Here is a 15,660-nt window from a genome sequence, read left to right on the forward strand (position 1 = left end):
GTGTAACTCCCTGCGCACCGGCCTCCGAGCGCCCGCTCGCTCTCAGCTCCTCATTAAGATGCAAAGAGCGAACTCCAGATCCTAATGAGGGGAAAATATAGATCCGGGGGCGCGCGGCCGGCTCGCGCGCGCCCGCCACCGGCCCCGGGGTGCGTGCGCTTTCGCGGAGATGCCGGGGAGGGACCCGCGGGCGCCCGTTGGGCCGGTCCACCCGGCGGGGCCCGCGGGGGTCCTGGGCGCGGCCGCTCCCCCACCGCCCGTCTGCCCTGACGTAACCCCGAGCAGCAGATCGAGGCTATCCGTTTGCGGGCGGACTGGCCCCGGAGTCGAGTGGCCTGTGCGACCGCGCGGGGAGTCCCGGAGGCGCGGCGGTTGGGGGTGCGCGAGGAGCGCGCGGGGGCAGGCGAGCGTCTGCGCCTCCCGAGGCGTCGAGGCTGGCTGCCGAGACACCCACGGGCCCGCACGCGAGCCCCTCCGCAAGCTTCCGCCGACGCCGCAACACTGCCTCGAGCAGGCCGGGCAAACCGGGTCGGAACGGGGAGCTCCCCGGCCGCGGCAGGGCAGGGCCGCCTCCCCATCCCCTCCTCCGCTCCCCTGGCCCCAGCGCGCGGTGAGGAACCTCGGGAACTGGGCCGTTTGTCCGCCGGCAGCCGGCCCTTCCATCTGCGCTGCCCGCCAAGCCAGAGTTCCTCAGACTTCTAGCCGGCAGCCGCCGCACATCAAAGACGCTGTTTATTTGGCTTTCTGAAAAGAAGGACGAATGAACAAAGAAGAAAAAAAAAAAAAAAGCTGGGGGCCAGTGGAACGGGGAGGGAGGGCAAGAGAAGGGGTAAAGAGAGGGAGACCCTCAGTTCCCAGCAAATTTTTTAAGGTGGGAGGCAACTTTGGGACCCACCATTTTCTCAGTCCTAAATCCTGCGAAGTGAAAACATTAAAGTGACAAAGTGATTCTGTTTGTTTTATAGTATCTAATTGGGCTGCTTTGCAGACCTAATGAGATTCCGGGGAGGAATCGTTCGCCGCCACTGCAGAATAAACTGATACATTACTACCAGCCACAGGTTTCGAGGACCGTACGGCTTGTCTTTTTTTCTTTTGTTGTTATTCCTCGGGTTCCCCTGTTTCCCCCTCCCGCCAAATAATTATTTGCTAGTAGATCGTGGGAAAAAAAAAAAAGAGAGGCGGGAGAAAAAAAGTCTAGCAGCCCAGCACTATAATATATATCTATTTATTATATGTCTTTCGGTTAATTCCTGATCTGAGGAGCGCTGTTTTTCACTCCCATGCGAAAGTCACCAGCGGGTAGGGCCTGATTGCTACTTTTCATGCATAGTTTTAGACACAAGAGGGCATTGTGACGTCGCGCCCGGCGGCGCCCAGTCGCAGGCCGAGTCCGGTAGCCCCACGTGGGGGCCCCGCACTCCCATTGGCCAGCACCGGGCGAAGCTGCCACATTATTTTGTTACTTTTCAGTCCCTATTTGGAACTGCTCTCGCGGCAGTTCAGACCTCGTGCTCGTCCCCCTCGCCTGTCTGTGTGTGGTATCCGCAGGTCCCGGGCACTTTTTTGGGTGTGTGTGCGTGTGTGTGTGTGTGCGTGTGTGTGTGTGTGTGTTTGGGGTGTGTGTGTGTTGGGGGGTTTTTCGGGCGCGGAGAGAAGAGCCAGGCCGAGGGGAAGGAAGGAAGCCGCAGAGCTCCCCGGTCTCGGGCTGCGCTCTCTCCTGCCTGTGCGCTCCGAGGCGGCGGTGGCGGCGCCGAGCGCTCCTCGCTGGGGACGCGGCGCTCAAGCTGGGAGCAGCGAGGACCCCTTTGCGGAGGCTTCCTGTGCCCGCTGGAGTTAGGATGCCAGGGCAGCTGATTTGCACCTACTGAGCCTGGAGTTTCCTCCTCGGCCCTGGGAAGGGCTTGCAGCGGCGGCGGCGGCGGCGGCGGCAGTAGCAGACGGAACAGCAGGCTCTCCTCTCCGAGGGGGGGCGTCTAAGCGCCCGCGCCGGGCTCCCGCCCTCACCCTCCGGCGCTCCTGCGGCCCCCAGCCGCCACCTGGGTGCTAGCCGCCTTCCTCTTCTCCCCGAGCGCCGCCTCTGGGATCGGACCCGCGCGCCCCGGATGCTGGGGCTGCCTCGGCGCGCCCCCCTCACGGCGCGACTCGCCGAGTGATCCGGAGGGGGTCCGCAGTCGCCCCAGGAGGAGACCCCGGCCTCGGGACCCCGCGCCTGAGCCACCGGGGAGACGACGATGTCCGCGCTGTCCCCGGCCCTGACGCGCTCCACGCAGCGGGGGGAAGGCGGCCGGCCGCAGACCGCCGAGCCCTAGGCGCACAAAGCCCGCGTCCGCCGCCCGGCCTCGGCGCCCGCCGACGACTTTGCCGCCTGCTCCGCAGCTCTTTGTCTCCACTTGGGGCGGGCGCCCGACTCTGGGATTTCGCTGCGAGAGCGGGCTGGGGGGGCCGGGGGCGAGCACTCGGTTTCCCGGCCGCCCCCCGCTCGGGCTTGGCTCCCCCCTCCCCCGCACCTCCCCGGCCCGAGCTCTCGGCGCTTCCACGCTCTCGGAATCACGACCCCTCCCTGCCATGTATCCGCAAGGCAGACATCCGGTGAGTAATTGCAACTCGGTTTATTTAAGCATCTATCATGGCAGGGTAAACGAGGCAGTTTATCTGGCACCTCCATTTTGCTTGTTGCTACCTTTATGGTGTGTGCGTGCGTGTGTGTGTGTGTGTGTGTGTGAGTGCGCGCGCGCGCGCTCACACAAAGGGGATGGGGATGGGGGGGCGCCGTGGAGAGAGGAGGTTAATTCCGCCCGAGTGGCGTTGGGGGGGTTGCCTGTGTTCCAGCGGAACTGTTTGTTTTCACGCTGCCCCCCGCCTCCCCCGCTCCCTCTCCCCAATCTCCCAACTCACCCGGCTATGTTCCAGTGCCGGTCTTACTTGGGAAGGGAGCCCCTTCGTGCAAGGGATGAGCCCCGCCGCCAATGGGGAAGGATTGGGGCGCCCCCCCCACCCCACCCCGTCGGGCGGCTGAGAAACTTGCTGGGAAGGCTCTGGGCTGTGAGGGTGGCCTCCCGGGTTGGGCGGGGGGAGCCGGGGGAAGCCGCGGAGGGGCTGGGGCCGCCCGGAGCCCAGTCTGACGCCCCCGCCCCCTCCCCTGTCTCGTCCTCGCGGGCTCCAGGCTCCCCATCAACCCGGGCAGCCGGGATTTAAATTCACGGTGGCTGAGTCTTGTGACAGGATCAAAGACGAATTCCAGTTCCTGCAAGCTCAATATCACAGGTAAGGCCGGTGGGGGCCTCCCCGGGGCCGGCGGGAAGGGGCGTCCCCGCCGCGGCTCCTGCCACCCCCCGCGGGGACGGAGGGGGCTCCCGACCCGGGGCGGCCGGGCAGCCGGGGCCTCCGCCTTTTGTTTCCCCTTTCCGAGCGCGGCGCCTTAACCCTTGGCTGCCCGCAGCCTCCCGGCACCCTGGGCCGCCGGCGGGGTGAGGGTCGGGGTCGCGGCGGGCCCGCTCCGGGGGTCGCGAGCCGCGTTCTCCACCCCCCTCCCTCCCCCCGCCCCGGCCCCCGCGGCCCTGAGCAGTCCACGCGCTCGGCCGCGGAAGTTTCAAGTTGTGTCTCTCCCTCCCCCGCGGCGAGGACGCGAACCCCCTCCGCCCCGGGGCTGCGGGGTGACAGGGGTCCCCCAAGGGGCGGAGGCGGGGGGGCGTTCAGGAAGTGGCAAAGCGGTTCTTAGAGGCCCTGACGTTGGGGCCTCGGAGGAGGCAGTGCGGGCCCCGGGCCTGAGCCGGCTCCTCCTGCCCTCGCAGCCTCAAAGTGGAGTACGACAAGTTGGCGAACGAGAAGACCGAGATGCAGCGCCATTACGTGATGGTGAGAGGCGGCCGCGGGCCGGGGCCAGGGCGGGCCCGGGGCGGGGGTCTGGGGGACCCTGCAGCCGAGTCCCCGGCCAGCCGCCGGGCAGCCCTGCGAGCCGGGGTTATCCGAGTGTGCCCCCGACCCGCCACTCCCCCCCCCCCGCCCCCCCCCCCCCGCCTCCCCCCGCCTCCCCCCGCCCCCTTAGCCCGGGCCACTTGGAGGAGGGTGGGTGAGAGGAGGGGCCGAAAGGGAAACCCAAATCCCGGCGGGGCGCTTTTGCGCTACCTTCTTGCCCCTTTAGTTTGTGGCCTGAAGGTTTCCCAGAGGGACTGGTGGCCCCTGTCTTGGCTAGTAAGATAGGACTGGATCAGCTCACGTCTGGGTGGGATAACATCTCTGTTAGGGACCTCCGGGGAGTGTTGGGAAACTTTGCTGCCTTGCAGCCCTGGGATCTAGCCAGAGTGGGACAGGAGCCCTCTCCGCCTATCCCCTGCACGCGCCCCCCCCCCCACTTCGTTCCCCAGGGTTTTGTGAGAGCGGAGGAGCCTTTCAAAGCTCTCTGCCTCCACTCCCCTCCCTCAGCAGGGATACCCCAGCCTCGTCAGCCTTGGCGCAGTAGGGTAGACTCTCTTCCCTCTCCCAGTGTCTGTTGCCCTGAGTTTCCATCTTCTGTTTGTTGAGAGGACATGGGAGGCACTTAAGCGCCCTCCCTGCACTGCTTTCCACATAAGAGGCCTTTGACACATTGCTAAATAACTCTCAGAGGACAAGAGGGGCCCAGCGTACACACGATTCCCTGTTGAACCCGAACCTTGTATAAACAGGATATATGGCCCACGAGGTGCTTGTGGAAGGGAGGGAGGAGGGCCCAGCTTCTCTTACTGCTGCATCGATAACGTTCTGTAGAGACGAGAGCCACATTCACCCCTGGTCAGCCCTTCAACCCCCCTATAGCGGGCTTTGGGGTTTCATTGGAACTACTTTGTTAGCAGATGTACCCTAAAAGTGTGATTTGGCCAGAAACCTGGCCCCAAAGCTGATTTTGGAAAGTGAACAGATGACTGGGGGTTGCCTGTTAATGGCAATTCTTTTTGCTTTTAGTACTATGAGATGTCCTATGGCTTGAACATCGAAATGCACAAGCAGGTAAGTGCTTTTCTTCTCGAAATCTACCTACCGGTTAAAAACCTAATAAATGGGTTTCTTATGGCCCCTGCCCTTTGAAAAGGAGCCTCGTCTTCTGTTCCCCCTCCCTCTCCTTGAAGAGCACGCGGATCCGGTCTCTGAAATGCAGGGTCTGAGGCGTTGCTGATTTCTTGGGCATGAGTTTTTGGCACCTGAGCTTGTGAAATTAGCCCTGGTCTTGGATCTTGGTTTAAAGGAGCGGAGGAAACGTTGTGCCTTCAGGATCTGCTTTACAAACTCCTGAAACCCAGAGGGGGCTAGCTGGCTGCTTTTAAGTGTTTTAATATAAAATTCTCAAGGGGAAATGCAGGAGGGGGGTGTGTGTGTGTGCGCGCGTGCGCGTATGCGCGCCTGTGTGCCTGCGCGTAACAATTTGATGTTCTGCCTTGATAAGATTAAATTTCGAGAGTCTTTAAAGCCAGGCTGAGCTGGCAAAATTTAAGGGAACAAGCCACTAACTGCTTAAAAATACGAAGCCAGGATGAAATATAGCCCTCATGTCTTACGTTTGCGAGGTGAAGTAACTTGCCCACGGCTGCCTCGCCAGGACCTCGGAGGTGGCTGGTAGCTGGGCTCAGCTTTGAAATCCTGAAGTCAAACCAGTTTAGCCAGTGTGGTGTTGTTTAATGGATATGTAAACTACCTCGCATTGTCACTCTCTTAATAACAGTATACCTCAAACCGAGCAAATACAAACAGCCTTTATCTCAGTGCATATCAGTAACTAGTCCCGGGTGCTAGGCTGGGCTGTGGGAGAGGCCTGTTTGTGTATTTGTGTTCCAAGGAGAGGCTGTCTGTAATTTGGCTTGGCCAGCGATTAGAAGTGACTTGGCACGAATAAATGGCGCAGGCCGGTTGTTCTTTTTAACAATTGGTGTTCTTGAAATCTCAGAAGACTGTTGACTCACTCTAGCCTTTGGTGACCGTGACTTGAATGGATTTGCTGCCCTAAATGAACAGTCGCTGACGGGGGTTTAAAATCTGCTCTTGAAGGGGGCAGGGTCTGGGGCAGGTGAGAAGGGCAGGTGACCCTGAAATGCCTGTCCCTTGCGGCCTGCTCCGGTGGCTTCCTATAAAGCCTTTTGAATCTGTGGTTTCCTTTCTGTCCTGGAGGAGCCCCAGTGTTGGGTGAAGGGCAGCCGGAAAGGGGCCTGAGTTTACTGGGCAATGTGGGAAGCCAGTTTGTGGCTTCCTGAGGGATTAGCATAGGAAGGCTACCAAGTTTTCACTTCTTAACCCACAGAAATCACAAGCAGCCACGGCTTTGTACATTGAGATGTTTCTCTTGGGCAGAATGGACTGGAGGCGGGTGCTGCCCAACTTTAGGTGGGACTGAACGCATGGAGTGGACGTCGGGTGTTCAGGGACCCTTGGGGTGTTAGGCAAGGGGCCACCTTCTCCCTTTCTCCACCTCCTCTTTTTTCGTTTTTTTTTTTTTTTCCCCTCGGTGCTTAGTATCTTGGGTGTGTTTAAAGAGGGTAATTGCACCCAGGTTTAAAATTTATAGCAGCAGTTATTCTAAGAGCTTCATAATTAAGGCGTAATATGTCGTTGCATGTTGAGGTCTGCATGGGTGGTGTTCCCCGTGTCTGTGAGTGGTTGGTTCTCTGGCACGAGTCCACCTTGGCTGGTGGAGCAAAGGTGTTCCCGGAGTCCTGGGGAGACTCTGAACTCAGGAAGAGTTAACCGCCTTAACGCATGTGGTGGTGGGGTTTGCACAAAGAGCAGCTGTGTGCATCTGGGGCTTCTGGCTATTCCCCAGACAGGGTTCTCAGGGGGAGAATGCCTGAGGTTTGGCAACACGGTCCCATTTAATCCTCTCAGCTGCTAGAGGCAGGCAGACGGAGTGTTTGCACCCTTTGTACAGGCGGGGAAACTGAGGCTTCAGGGAGGCCTGTAGCGCAGGGCTGGGACTCCAGTCCAGGCCTCTGGATTCTCGAAATGGGTGCTTCACCCTGCCTGCTAGTCACCTCTGCCCTACAGCCAGCTAGCTCCCCTTTGCTTTCCCAGCACGAATGAGTGGTGCCTTCTGGTGCCTTCGCTGGGTTTATGGCAATCTCTGGAGTTGGGTGAAATCGCCCGGAGGCTGTGGAGGAACAAAGAGGCAGGGAGGTGAAGAAACTAACCTGCAACCCTGACCTAATGGGGCTGGCCACTCCCTAGGCTTGCCGGGGTTCTGCAGAAGAAAACCCAGCCACTAATTGTAGTGTGGGTCTCGGGTGCATTTGGCGGATGGTGGTTAGGCCTGAGCAAACAAGTTTATCAGCTGACCTGTTTAGCGGTTGACTGGTGTTTTATCTGCACACACCATCAAGTGACTGGAGCGCTTGAATTATTCATGCAGTGTCCTGCCCTCTAGACTTGACTGTACGTGTGATTACATCTGCCTGGAACAAACAGGCTGGATTCTTCGTCTTTAAGCTCAGGGGTGGGGGCGGGGACTGTCTGTACCTTTATGTAATAGGTGATCTCCAGAGCTGGCACTTTGGAAAGCGTGGGGGTCCTCCGCCTGCTCGCTCACATGCACCCCGCCCCCCCTTCACCGCCACCACCACCACCGCCACCGCTTTTTTTTTTTTAAAAAAAAAAAAAAAGGTCTTAATTGCTGTCTCTGGGAAATGCCTATTAGTTGGGAACCTCGGGGTCTGCCCGATAGGCCCTGGGTATTGACAGGGGGAAGCTGACGAGGTGCGTCCAGCCCGTTTTTTTTATTTTACCGAGAGGTTAAGCTCACTGTGGCTGGCTCCTGCTGGCTGTTTCCCTGTATCCTTCTCGTTCTTTCAAGCTGTCAAATCCCACAGAAGTAATAAATGGTTTCTCCTCCTACGCCTCTGCCTACCTCCCTAATTATGGCAAAGCAAAGATTACAGAATCACGGGCCTGGCCTGAGCTTTCAAGGGGTCACCCACCTCCTCTAAGCCCCTGCTTCCAGGCAGAATGTCAAGGGTGATTCAGGGAGGCCAGGGAGGCGATGATGGCTGGCCAGCTCATTGATTCCTGTCCTGTCCCTGCCGAGGCTCTCCAGTGCCAACAGAGCCAGCTTCGAAAGGAGCGCCCCAGAGCACCTGTTGGCTGTGGGGTTTGAGGCACGAGAAGCTGGGTCAGGCCGTCTTCACCCTCCCCCGGTGAGCACTGAGGTTTCAAAAGAGAACTTGAGACATTTGGACTTTGGGGCAGCGCTATGCCAACCCTTTTTACGGTCACCCTTTTTCTATAAACCCAGAGGAGCAACCCTTCCTCCAAGTTTCTCTTGGCATCCTGAAACGGCGGGGGGGGGGGTGGGGGGGGGGGAGCCCTCTGGCTTCTTATGCAAACCATTCCAGGTTGCAGATGAGGAAACTGAGGCCAGGGAGGGGAGCTGAGATGCCCAGTTACCCAGTCCCGCATTAGTGCTGGGGCTGCTAATGCAACCTTTTGTCCCGAGCCCAGGTCTCTGTTTAGCAAGACTCCAGAGGTGAGGTGTATTTGTTTACTAACCGATAGCACTCTGTGGCTTTAATTGTCATTGCCGCTCTCTGCATTATGTCAAGAGGCTAAGGCGACACCTGCGAACCTGGCAATACCAAAGTACAAAGTACCCCCATTTCGGGTTGTATAACCATATCAGCTGGGTGCTTTTTGCCCACCGTCCTCTTCTGAATTGCCAGCTATTTGCGCATCTAATGATTTGATGTGCGTAATAATAAACCCAGTGCGGAACTAGCGACCCCAGAGGTCAGGTTCATGGGTGAGGTAAAGTGGTAAGGCCTGTGACCTTTTTACCCAAGGATACAAAAAGCCACGGGCTGTGGCTGGGAACACGGGGCTGAAGAAGGAGATGGGAGATCTCCGTTTGTCCCCTCCCCTCTCATCACCTAAGTAACTAGGGGCTTGGCTGGAAGATGTCCGGGTACAAGTTGAAGTTTGGGGACCATCAGTGTTGAAGGCCGGGTGGCCAGAGGGAGCCAGCAGGTGGCGAGGTTACAAAGACCCTGCCCAGGAGTGCCTGTTTGTGGGGTGCGTCTGGGTTGAGCTAAGAAGAGTTCCGGAGTAGCGGGGGGGGGGGGGGGGGGGGGGGGGGGGGGGGGGGGGGGGGGGGGGGGGGGGGGGGGGGGGGGGGGGGGGGGGGGGGGGGGTGTTGCTGGCATTCAGGCACTCCTCCTAGGCCCTGGTTTCCACCTCACCTTTCCCGGCTGGTCACTCTTGCTGAGGAGAGAGTCTTTCTCCAGTCACTTAGCTCCTCTCACTGAGCGGAGGGCCTGCCATGGTCAGCTTTGGGGGTCTGCCGAGCTCAAAGCCCCCTGCCCCCTGTCCCGTGCACCTGCGAGGAGCTCCCGCCCCAGACTGCCTTCCACCCTAGCCTTCTCTGGACCCCCGTTCTTCACTGCTGCTGTTGGTATACGGAGTGAGATTCGTGTGCTCTTTTGCTCCTCACACGCTTGATCATTGGGATGGCCTCGGCTCATCCGAGGAAACTGAGCCTGACTCTTCCTTCTTTCCATGAACTCTTCTGGACCAGGGGCCCCCGGAGGGCACGGAGCTCTTTTTCTCCTTGGGTTCCTCCTCCTCCACTTAGTATAGAGAGGGTCTGGTCTGTGTCAGAGGCCCTCGGTTTCCGTTCCGCTGTAGGAGTGAGCTCCCTTTTCCCTCCTGCGTGGGAAACTGCTTTCCTATCCCTATCCGTTTGCACAAAATCCTGGGACACTTGGGACCAAAAGGTAGTCAAGGCCAAACCTCAGTGGGGTTTCCCGCCCGCGATCTGGCCTGCATGGCGCCCTTTCCATCTCCTTTTTTGGTGGCCACGGAGGAAGCCCCTCTGCTGGGGTCTCTTACGGGCGCCTGGCACGTAACAGGTGCTCAGCAAACACGCTGGTTTACCTTTACTCAGGATTACTGGGGTCATCAGAGGGTGGGATTCTGGTTCCCTGAGCTCTGGGAGTAGGAAGTGAGGGTTTTAATTGTGGGTTGGCTACCAGCTCTGCAGGCTTCCTCCTACGGCTCTCGGCATCCAGTTTCTTCATCAGTAGAATGAGGGGGTTGGAGCCCATCCAAAACGGTTATTAGGGGCCTGGGATGTGCTGGGTGTGGGCCGGGGCTGGTTACACAGCCGAATCAGACACCATTCCCTCCGCTGGGGAGTTGGCATCTAAATAAGTCATGGCAGTGCAGTGAGGTAAGTGCTGATACGGCCCCAGTGTCACAGGAGGAGTACCCAGGACAGAACAGCTTATGCTTCCCCGGAAAGGGGGAGGGGAAGGGGGGGGGGCACAGAAGACTACACCGAAGGGCTGTTACCTGAGCCGAGACTTAGAGGGAGGGCAGGGGTTTATGAGGCAGAAGCCAGCAGAAAGCCAGCCGGGGTGGGGGGGAGGAGGGGGAGGACGCTGCTCCTCAATCTGGGTGGCAACCGCTCTTGGAAAGGCAATCGGAAGCACCATCCACAAGCTGGAATGGTGGGGGGGGGGGCGGGGCTCCACTTGGGGAGCCAGGCGAGGTGGTGACATTTTGCAGCAAAGTGATCTCCAAGGCCTCTCTGCTCTCACACTCCCGACTCCGTGGCTCCCTCTGTCCCCATATGGCTCTGCGGGGCTGGCCCGCGGCCATCCGGCCCCCCCCCCCCCCCCCGGGCGGCATTGGGGGGAGTGGGGGGTGGGGGATGGGGACGCCCCGCGCTGGCGGAGGGAGCGGGAGGGCCTCCCGGTGCCTCCTTCTCCACCCCCACATGCCAGTTTGAACTTTCTTCCCCAAAGTGGCATTGCCTCCTTGCTCGTGTTGGTAATTCTGTAATGACTGGTTCTGACCCGCCCCTCCCCCATATTTAATTCTCATCAGCCAGCTCTCTCCACTTTGCTATTAATGATAGCAGCCAGCAAAATAGCTTTCAACATGCCATTGACAGTCTGGTTTAAGAGAGCACTTGAAGTAGTGCTAGACAGCTGAAAGCACCCATAATTGTGTACCAGAGTGAGAACTGCGTGCTCAAGGGCCTTGTTTTTATATGCTTAAAGGGACAATATCTTGTTTTCAACAAATGCTCTCTGCGACTCCCGGGCCAAGATGCTTGCTTTCTCGCTCTCTCTCACTCTCTTGCTTTTCTCTCCCGGCTTTTTCTTTTCTGGCTCTCGCCTTAACACGGTAAAGTGTTCCCCCTCCGGCGGGGGCCGGGGAGAAACTTAGGGCAGGGGGGGGGGATTTCCTGCCTGAGCCTAAGAAAGGACTGTAGGGTGGGCTGGTTGTTGTAAGCCGGCATCCACTGCAGACAGGAGCACCCCCTACCCCCCCCCCCCCCGCCCCCGGCGGGGGCGAGGGGGGGGCGGGGAGAGCTTCTTAGGACTTGGCCTTTCTGGAGTTTCTGGAGGAATGGATGGGAGGGCTGTTCTCACCCGGTGTTGTTGTGGAGTTCTTTTGTTTGTAGTCAGCCTGAGGGTGGGGCCCAGCTGTCACTGAATGTTTAGGCTAAGGCCACCTTTGTGGGGACTGAGGGGGAGGGCTCCACTTACTGGAGAGGCAGATCCCGGACCTGGGACCTCGAAGGCCCTTTCAGCTCAGGTTCCGGAGGCTGTTCACTGTGCGGGGGGGCTCCCCTCTGGAAAGCATGAGGGTGGGGAGGGGAGGGTCTTATTCTCAAGTGGAGGTTCATGCGGGGTTTAGGGGCTTATGAGCCAGGAGACCCTTTAACTCAGCCCTGGAGATTTGCCTGAGAACAAACACCTCCCTCCCCTTCACCCCAGCCGACTCTGAAGAAGCAACACAACCCTTCGGGAAGAGGTTCCCCTGTCCCCGCTGTCACCAAAGCTCCCCTTCACCAATGGCATCCTTTGAAGGGTGAAAAGAGAGCTTGGGAACGACCAGGGCTGGGAGCATGGACGGACTTGGCTTTTGTGTCGAAAGGGGGCCTCTTCCTTTCCACCCACCGAGTGAGGGACACAGACCGGGGTCTGGGGGCCTGGGGCAGCTGCCGCCACCACCACTAAGTAACCTCAGGAGAAGACCTTTATGGAGGACAGACTTTGAAAATTTTGTTCTTCCACATATCATAATTATGATAACATCGACTTCTGGTGTTTCCGAAGCACTTGATTGTTTACAAAGCAGCGAAGACATTTTCATCTCAGGAACCTAAAATGACAGGCATTTGGGCGTCGGACAAACAAAGGGCAGGACAGAAGCCTCAGAGTGCGGGGTGTGAAAATGACCTGTATACATCCAGGGCACTAGAGGGCTGTGTTCATAAACTGGACGGGGCGGCAGGGGCAGGGGCTGGCTGTGTGTGTGGAAGGATGATGCCAGGAGTTCCCCAAGGGATAGGACCATTTTGTATTCACTGAGGCCCCCTGAGCCCTGCGTGGTGCTGGGCCACGTTTGGGGGGAGGGGAGACTCACAGAGGGTAACCTTCCAGTTGGGGGTTGTCCCTGACCCTGAGAGCATTATGGACTTTCTGGGAAGGATACAGGTTTTCTCCAGCTTCTGAGAGAGACGTCTTTTGGCTGCAAAGTTGTGATTGGAGGAAGGAACAGAGACGCGTCCTGAGTTTTTTTTTTTTTTTTTTTTATCTTAAAGCGTCTTTAATCTAGCTCAAGTTTTTTGTTTTGTTTGTTTTTCACCTTGTACGGTGGACAGTTTAAACGTGAAAAGGGGGGGCGCCTGGGTGGCGCAGTCGGTTAAGCGTCCGACTTCAGCCAGGTCACGATCTCGCGGTCCGTGAGTTCGAGCCCCGCGTCAGGCTCTGGGCTGATGGCTCAGAGCCTGGAGCCTGTTTCCCATTCTGTGTCTCCCTCTCTCTCTGCCCCTCCCCGTTCATGCTCTGTCTCTCTCTGTCCCAAAAATAAATTTAAAAAAAAAAAAAAAAAAACGTGAAAAGGGAAGAAAGGAGGTGGTGAGGAAAGAGATAGCTGGGAGGGGAGATGATGGAGCAGAGATACGGGGGGAGGGTGGGTAGGAAGGGGGAAGAGAAGGGAAACCAGGCTGAATTGGGATTGTGAGAAGGAAGCGAGGGTCGGTGGCTTGGGGGTAGATTGGCAAATTCGGCATGCCCTGGCTGTCTCTTTGGGCATGGAATGTTCCAGATGCCAGAACTTTGTCCTGTTGTCCTTTTAAATCCTTGGCAACCATCGTGCGCAGCTTTTCAGCTGTTTGTTGCGGTTGTTGTGGCCCTTGTAATTCCGACTGAAAACTAGACTAGCCCAACAGGGGAAGTTCCTTCTTAGTGTGCCCAGGAAAGCTACCTGTTTCTTCATACGGGAGACTCCAAGGAGCAGGAATCCTTCACCCAGTCCTGTAGCACTGGGAATGCCAAGAGCACCTTGCGGGCAGGGGAGGGGGACTCTTCCTAAACTGGTCGAGAAGGCTTTGGTTCTAGGGTTCTAGACTCCTCCACCACCACCCAGCCAGTCTGTGACCCGAAGGTTGGAGGAGGGGGCCTGCTACTCGGTCCCCAGATACGCGGCGTCTCGGGAGAGAGAGCCTGGAGTCTGAAACCGGTTGTCCTGTCGGGGGGTGTGCTTTGTGAATCAGTGGCGATCGGTGCTGGGAAAAGCGGAGCAGTCTGGTGGGGGGGGGGGGCGGCTAGTGGGTGAGGCCAGGGTGGGGGACAGGAACTATCAGACTTCCTGCCCAGGAAGAGGTAGGGCAGACGCAGGGGGCGGTGGAGAAGCCACAGGTGATCCCAGACGGTCTAGGCTGAGAGGCTCAGTGGCCCCCGTGGAAACAGAGCAAGCCTGAGATCCAGTAGGTGGAGGCCGTGAGTCGGCCAGGACTGATGGGTCCAGGAGAGCTCTCCCTTCTCCTTCCACCCTTCCCCGTTGCTTTTCCTGGAAGGGGCCCCTTCCTCTGAGCTCCCCCACCCCAGGAGAGGGCTGCCATCTTGCGCTCTTACCTGGCTTTGCCTCAGGGCAGACATCCTGGGGGGGTGGGTGGGTGGGGGGGGGAAGGCTCTGCGGGGGTTGAGGTTGGCAGTTGGAGTCCTGAGGCCCTCGCGCTTCATCCCAGAGGACCAAGGAATCTTCGCGAAGCCAGCCTGAAGTGGGGAGAGAAGCAGCAGCGCCCCCAGAGAGCAGCCCCGCCCCTGCCAGAGTCCTCTCACCGTCGGCTCGATGCTGGCCTCCGTGTCCCCCGATACATGCGTGCGGTTATCCAGCCTGTAGGAACTTATAAAGGGGGCGGGTGGGGGTGCGGTCTAGATAATTCTCTCTTCGTGGCCTGTTGGAGTTTCTCTATTCTCCCACCTGGGTCTGACCTCCCTTCTCAAGGGGCCTCCACGCGGCTCTCCCTCACTGCCCCCCTGCCCAGCCCCACCGGTGGGGAGCGGGGCAGGTCCCTGATGAGACTTTTTACCGGCCCCTCCGTGCCAGAGGGCTCAGAGTTGCTCCGTCAGAAGCCACTGGTTTTCAGAGGGGCATCCTGGCCGGTCAGGTGCAGAGCATCAGGAGCTGGGAGGGCTAAGTCCTGGTGGCCGAGGGACAGGCTTGGAGGCCAGAGAACCTTGGGTTTGAGTCCCGTGTCGGGACTTAACTGGCTGTGCGACCTGGGGCTGACTAGGTAGACTTCCCGTGAACTTCAGTTGATGCGGGGGAGAATAATAACTCCTACCTGCTAGAGCAGGGCCGTCCGGTAGAACTTTCTGCAACGGCAGAAAGGTCTAGCTCACCGTCCAGTATGGTAGCCAGCAGCCGCACGTGTTTATGGAGCCCTTGAAATGTGGCTGCTGTGAGAATCTGAGTTTTACGTTGAGTTTTCATTAACGTTCACTAGCCCCCCGTGGCTCGTGGCTTCATCTGGTGGACCGTGCGGTCATAGGGAGCGTTACAAGGATCGTATAAGATGATGCCTCTTGATTGCTCGGTACAGTCTCTTGCACGTAGGAAGGCCTCAGCAATGTATTCTCCCAATGGGACAGAGTCCCCGGCGTTGCCAAGGCCTCAAAGAGCGAGGACAAGAGTCGTGGGGTTGTGGATGCGGTGGAACATTCCAGGGCCCCTTCCCATTTGCTGCTTGTTGGCCCCACAGGCCCAGCCCCACAGCATAGCAGCGTAGGTGTTCCGAGCACTCCCTGACAGGAGCACTGACTGGAACACTGCCGTCTGGGGAGGTTAAGTGACTGGCTCGTGGTCTCAGGTGGACCAGAGGCAGGTTCAGAACGAGAAACTAAGGTCTGTTTTCAATCAGGAACCAATGACTCTTCCCACAGGCCGTATTGAGGCGTGGTCTTCTGTGGTCTCCCTGCATGCCCTCCCCCCCGCCCCCCCCAAGACCCACCCGTATGTACTTCCAGACTTTGATTCCGGGGCTGGGAAGGCCCCAGACAACGCCTCTGAAGAATTCAGTGAAACGTGTCCAGCCACGTGTAGAGCAGGGTGGCTCGGTCTGGGCATTCTTGACATTTGAGGCTGGATAATTCTTTGGGGTGAGGCTGTTTTCCTGTGTTTCCCAAGGTCAGCAGCCTCCCTGGCCCCAGACCCACTAGCTGTCAGTAGCGCCTCTCCAGTTGTGACACCCCTGTCCCCAGACATTGCCAAAGCCCCCCCCCCCCCCCAGAGGAGCACAGTTGCCCCTGGTTGTGAACCCTTGGTGTAGGGGGAAGGATTCTCGATTGCAGAGCAGGGAGAGTCGGTCGCCACCGTCTCGCTTTGTGACCCAGGGCGGCTCTTTGCCCT

The 15,660-nt window shown here is 58.7% G+C and overlaps 1 protein-coding gene across 8 annotated transcripts in view; it reads left to right on the forward strand.

The window, feature by feature from the left end:
- Positions 1 to 1,468: 1,468 nt before the first annotated feature.
- TLE3 (TLE family member 3, transcriptional corepressor) overlaps positions 1,469 to 15,660 on the forward strand; it is a 49,106-nt gene continuing 34,914 nt past the window's right edge. For 4 of the 8 annotated variants that reach the window (XM_043555075.1, XM_043555077.1, XM_043555079.1 and 1 more), the window contains exons 1-4: positions 1,469 to 2,592; positions 3,167 to 3,267; positions 3,795 to 3,858; positions 4,945 to 4,989. In XM_043555075.1, coding sequence (XP_043411010.1) covers positions 2,569 to 2,592; positions 3,167 to 3,267; positions 3,795 to 3,858; positions 4,945 to 4,989 — 234 coding nt within the window. In that variant the 5' untranslated portion in view covers positions 1,469 to 2,568. The remainder of the gene's footprint in view (positions 2,593 to 3,166; positions 3,268 to 3,794; positions 3,859 to 4,944; positions 4,990 to 15,660) is intronic. The other 4 variants (XM_043555076.1, XM_043555078.1, XM_043555080.1 and 1 more) reach the window with 1 other exon arrangement.

This window comes from Prionailurus bengalensis, chromosome B3 (assembly GCF_016509475.1).
Source record: "Prionailurus bengalensis isolate Pbe53 chromosome B3, Fcat_Pben_1.1_paternal_pri, whole genome shotgun sequence".
Classification (NCBI taxonomy): Eukaryota; Metazoa; Chordata; class Mammalia; order Carnivora; family Felidae; genus Prionailurus; species Prionailurus bengalensis.